We start from the raw sequence: 6,000 nt of genomic DNA, 5'->3' as shown, positions 1-6,000 counted from the left end.
ACCAAATTTATTTAATAAAGAACTTCCATGCCTGCTGAGGGACAGCAGCATTTTTGCATGTTGGATTGTAATATACATGTATATGTATGGCTGTATGTGCATGTGCATTTAGGAACTTGGGATACAGCAAGTACATATACACATGGGATACTATGTACAGTAGAATATATACAGTACTATGTGCATATAGGGCTGTATATGCATGTACACACATTCAGACCGCCGATGTGGCGTGTGCATTGCATGTCTGTTCCGTGGCTTCTGTGTCGTGTTTTATGTGAGCATTCATACCAGAGACACCTCTCCTCTGATGCGGCCCCTCTGCCTATTAAAACATCTCTTCACTTTCTCTTTTGAAATGCTTCCAGCACGTTTGCGTGTCGTTTGAAAAATAGGCGTTGATCCCATTTCTAGGCTCGAGCCGCGTCTGAGACGTGCGTGTCACGCAGGCAGTGTGCAAGCTCTAACCTGTTACCATGGGAGCCGAAATAAAAATGGACACGCCACGCAGCTGACACGCTCACACCGCGCAGCCAGTCTGAATCAGCCCTAAGTATGACAAAAAGCATGTTTGATGCACTGTAGCACTGTGGATGCTCAACTATCACGTTGAGTGAAGAACAGAAGTTGAAGCTTGAAGAGATGAATAGAGGAGTCGTAGTTTATTGAAACACTGCTTTGAGTCAGACACGTGAGTCAGACGTGCGTGTTGTGACACAAGCTTCTCTCAATGTGCACACCGCCTGACACGGATACATTGTAACGGATCACAGCAGTCCCTCACTGAGACACTCCTACTGCCCCTTTGTTGTGAGATGCCACAGATCAGCCAGGACCAATGGGAGACAAGCCTGGTCTCCAGACATCAGAGGGAGTGTTGTCATGTTGTCAGTCCTCATAGCTGTGCGCTGAATGAAGTCCATGTGTTTCCTGTACCAGCGACCCGTTCACACTGCCAATTACAAGTATAATGATAACGCTAGCGTCATACTATAATGACAATGACATTAGGGCTGTGTGATATGACCAGGGCCCTGGTGAACTTAGTTCTACGCTAGGCTAACGACCCATAGAATCAAAATAAACTAGACGCCCAAGCAACAACAAGCAAGAGGGTAATGCGGCTAAATAATGACCCCAGATCTAGCCAAAACCTTGGCGAGGGAAAATCTGTCATGGTCACTCTCTCTCTCTCTCTCTCTCTCTGAAGCTGTTAAAAGAGACAACACACATGTACGATTCCCTCTGTGGAGATGACACAATTGTGATGACACACACACACACACACACACACACACACACACACGACTCTCTCCACGCCTCGTCTCCCTGTCCTGTGACTCCAGCTTACCCAGTTAAAGCTCTAATCCCCAGCATCTGCCTCCTCAATGGGATAATACACTCATCAGCACAAGCTGAGCTATTCCCATTCACAATGAGCCTTTTCGAACAGAAACATATTCCTATTTACATTGGGTATTTTAGAACAGACACATATTCCCACTCAGATTGGGCCTTTCAGAACAGGAAAAAAGGATCCTTACTTCACAAGGCCTACACACTCGTTAGATAAGTACATGAGCACATTGCTGATATATTGTATGGAATGTATTGTGGAGTATTTAGTGTGTGTGGGCTTAAAGACACAGTGTGTAACAATTCGAGGGATGTATTTTAGAGGCAGCCAGCAGGCTACACAGGCTATACATTTTTTAATGGTATGAAGTGAAGTGAAGGGCAGATGTGCACATCTGCCATTTCAATTTGATGCCTGGGCTATCTCCACTGATAGTGCCCAAAAGACATACGTGAGCATGCCAGCAAGCTTTTAATAAGTGACAGCAGTGTGATTGCTGGTGTTCTCATGGGTTTTGGATTCCTTTTCTGTAGTTTGTTGTCAGATATGCCAGTTAGCCCCACTGCAGCAGTGATTTAGGCTTCACTAGACAGCATGTTTAGCAGCATCTCTATGTCTGCTCCTCGCTCTGTTGAGCTGTAGCAGGTGATGTCATAAACCACACTGGCAGGAAAGTTCAGTGAAGCCCTAGCCTAGCCCATTCAAAAGTGAAAGCAGACGGTTGATCAGCTGTGTTCTAAAGAATGTTTGATTCAAGTTCAGCGTGTGTTGTGAACTATTTGTTTCTCAGCAAAAGCCACGACGAAACGGTAACAAATAAGTGTAAAGAGACATATCGTGGAGTTTATTTTTTCGTTTTGGCAAGTAGCCGTATAATAAGCGGGATAATGTATAGAGCGCCGGTCATTATGGGAAAATAAGTCCCTTCAGGGCGGAACAAGACTTGTCGGGACTTTTTTCCCCAATAACGACCGGCGTTCTATACATTATTCCTTACATAACAACATTCAGAGGGCACTTTATGTGTAAAGTTCAAGTGTCAAAGGTCAAGGTCTTACCCTGCTTGGAGCCGGCTCTGTCCCCGCTGGGGCCTGTGTTGGGCGTGTACTTGGTGTCGCGAGTGGCAGCGCTATGTCGTGTCCAGTCAAAGTCATCGTTCTTGTCCTGGATGAACAAGCAGATGGGCTCCTCCTCGAAGCTGCAGTGGAACTCGCCTGGGGTCAGAGGTGGGAGAGTTCAGAGAGAGAGAGAGAGAGGAAGGCTTGACCCATTTTAGTATTGATAGAAATAACATGGCAGTATGAGGTTTTTTTTGGTTTGTTTTATTCAACCTTTCCTTATCGAAGGTACCACAGAGATTCTGAATTTGCTTCTGAAGCCAGATGTGTCCAAAAACAGAATCAAAATAATCAAAGAAATAAAACAAACATTAAAACCAAGCTCTAGGCAGACAGGCACCAGTTGAATAGCTGCAAGCGTATGAAAAGCCCAATGGTATGCTAAACGTATGAAAAGCCCAATGGTATGCTAAACGTATGAAAAGCCCAATGGTATGCTAAACAAGGGAATATAAAAGATTGACTTTCTCATTATTTTACTTTAGATTGAAAAAAAAAAAAACATTCAATAGGATTAAATGCTTAAGTCCCACTGCAACATGCTTCACGTCAAAGGTTCTGAAAGCCTAAATCCTCTCTCTCTCTCTCTCTCCACAGGCTGGTTAGCACGGTCTGGGTAAGCCTGTCGAGACATAGCATTAGGAGACTCTCTGGTGAGGTTCAACCGTTTCCTGGGCCTCAACCAAATGTAAAAAGGAGGGGTGTGTGTGTGTGTGTGTGTGTGTGTGTGTGTGTGTGTGGGGGGGGGTTGAGGGGATGTAAACATCCATACAGCTAAAGAGAGGTCTGACAATAAGAATGTAATTTGCTTTTCGCTGTTGTAGATTTCGTTGTAGTATCTAGTTTGTACATAGATCATCGTGTAGATTTCGTTGTAGTATCTAGTTTGTAGATCATCGTGTAGATTGCGTTGTAGTATCTAGTTTGTAGATCATCGTGTAGATTTCGTTGTAGTATCTAGTTTGTACATAGATCATCGTGTAGATTTCGTTGTAGTATCTAGTTTGTAGATCATCGTGTAGATTTCGTTGTAGTATCTAGTTTGTAGATCATCGTGTAGATTTCGTTGTAGTATCTAGTTTGTAGATCATCGTGTAGATTTCGTTGTAGTATCTAGTTTGTACATAGATCATCGTGTAGATTGCGTTGTAGTATCTAGTTTGTAGATCATCGTGTAGATTTCGTTGTAGTATCTAGTTTGTAGATCATCGTGTAGATTGCGTTGTAGTATCTAGTTTGTAGATCATCGTGTAGATTTCGTTGTAGTATCTAGTTTGTACATAGATCATCGTGTAGATTGCGTTGTAGTATCTAGTTTGTAGATCATCGTGTAGATTTCGTTGTAGTATCTAGTTTGTAGATCATCGTGTAGATTTCGTTGTAGTATCTAGTTTGTAGATCATCGTGTAGATTTCGTTGTAGTATCTAGTTTGTAGATCATCGTGTAGATTTCGTTGTAGTATCTAGTTTGTAGATCATCGTGTAGATTTCTGTCAGATGTGAGATGTGAGAAGTGAGAAAACGTCGTCTAAAGTCGTTTAATTATGACAATGGAAAAAGCTAGGCCCTCTTTTTTACAAACCTACACAGACCCTGATCCCAATAGGCTCGCTCATCGTCTGAGCAGCACTTCCTGACACAGATTCTGAGTACCTGTTAGGCCACGCAGGCTACAGAGCGCTGGTAGGAGCTGTCTCTCCAGCTGTGGAAAACTGATAATTAGATGCTCTAGCAGACCTAACACTTTTCCACAGGCACCCGATTTTTAATGAGGAGGTTATGTAAAAAAAAAAAACCACACACACACACACACGCACACAAAAACATGCTTGACACGGCTGCTTAATGTGCCCTTGTCTTTTTGATGTGTTGGCCATAAAACCTGCACGCTCTTTCCCTCCTGAGCCTCCTCAACAGTGACTGTTCGCTTACCAGAGCCAAAAAAAAACCCTCAACAAAAAACATGCCAATTAACCAAAACACGCAGAGAAGCAAAACCTTGTCAGATGTCCTCAAAGACTTTGGTTTGAGGAGACATTGGAATTCCGGCAGCAGATGTGCGCCCTATGATAAATATTCATGGGTTTGATTAAAATGTAGCTGCAAGCTCTTCGCGGGGGCAACCTTGAGAGGATAGGGCACTGGTGGGGATTTAACGCAGGGGCAGCAGGAGTGGAGACACACCCGGGGCAGTTTAAGACGGTCCAGCAAGGGCCACAAGCAGGACTGACCCAGCCCTCCCCACCCCTCCTCTCAGCAGCCTTGATTTAAATGAGGGCCCCGGCTCCCAGAGGAGAGGCTAAGTCTGCAGCTTTGGGGAGAGAGCGAGAGCCCGAGCTGTGTACAGAACCTCGCTGAGACTGATAAAGACAACGAGAGAAGCCACGCTGCAGAGAGAGACAGAGAGCTGAGGATTGCATAGCGATTAGCAGTCGAGGACAGATGGGAGGTGTGTGTGTGTGTGTGTGTGTGTGATTCAGCTCTGTATTTATACAAACACACGCACACACTCTTGTACACACATACGCGCACACACACACACACACACACACACTTACACACATGTAAACAGATAAAGGCATGCAGACACATTCACTTCCACGTAAAGACACACACTGACACAAACTTGCGCTCATAGAGGTGTGCCCTCACTCATGTATGCACACACACGCACAGGCACAGGCACATGCACACAATCGCAGACACAGAGACACTCACATACACACCCTCACACACACACACACACACACACACACACGCACACACACACACACACACACACACACACACACACACACACACACACACACACACACACACACGCACAAAGTAGCAGGACAAAAGATAGATACTTACGTAAATGTGGATTGATAGGGGCTAAAAGAAAAGAGAAACAAGATGTAAGTTAAGCAGAGACAGGGCATCTGAACCCACTTGACTTGAACACAACTAAAAGCTCCTTGTCATCCATTTCAAAGGCTAGTCTATATCTGCTATCTCCGTTTTAAGTACAGATACATCAGACAGACCTCACACACTTTCAGATACAAGCACTCCCTATACCCTCCAACTACAATTAGCAAATGTCATGTTTACATTTAACCCTTTATCAGCTGAGTTGTTAAGCAGAGCACGCCAGCTTTAAGGAATAATATTGTGGGAGCTGTTTGAAGCAAAGCATACAGAAAACAACGTTGCATGGCAGTGAGGAAATTGTCCGAGGGACGTAAAAAAAAATCACTCAGAAGAAGAAGGAGAAAATGAAGAAGAAAGGTTGAGGAGGGCGAGGAGGAGGAGGAGAAGGAGGAAGACGAAGAGGAGAAGCATGGTTTGAATGTTTCATGCCAGGCTGCTTGGCCTCCTCAGTTTCCCTGCTGATTGGGTAATGAGCATTACATCTCCACTAACAGTCACAGAGCTGCTTGAGCTTCTGAAACCAATCCAACATCAGAGCTGACAAGAATTTACAATGACACACAACTTTAAACACACACACACATTAACACATACACACACACACACACA

General features: G+C 44.3%; 1 protein-coding gene across 1 annotated transcript in view; it reads right to left on the bottom strand.

Annotated features, from left to right (window-relative positions):
* Positions 1 to 6,000, bottom strand: part of LOC143110007 (MAM domain-containing glycosylphosphatidylinositol anchor protein 2) — a 203,066-nt gene that overhangs the window by 7,392 nt on the left and 189,674 nt on the right. The window contains exons 12-13 of the mRNA XM_076272827.1: positions 5,332 to 5,352; positions 2,416 to 2,571 (exon numbers count right to left, since the gene is read on the bottom strand). Of these exons, the coding sequence (XP_076128942.1) occupies positions 2,416 to 2,571; positions 5,332 to 5,352 (177 nt within the window). The remainder of the gene's footprint in view (positions 1 to 2,415; positions 2,572 to 5,331; positions 5,353 to 6,000) is intronic.

Source organism: Alosa pseudoharengus, unplaced genomic scaffold, assembly GCF_046254945.1.
Source record: "Alosa pseudoharengus isolate Yale_2024_CS ecotype anadromous, Long Island Sound unplaced genomic scaffold, YU_APseudo_1.1 YU_APseudo_1.1_scf_7, whole genome shotgun sequence".
Lineage (NCBI taxonomy): Eukaryota > Metazoa > Chordata > Actinopteri > Clupeiformes > Clupeidae > Alosa > Alosa pseudoharengus.
This window is presented reverse-complemented; position numbering and strand designations above follow the sequence as displayed.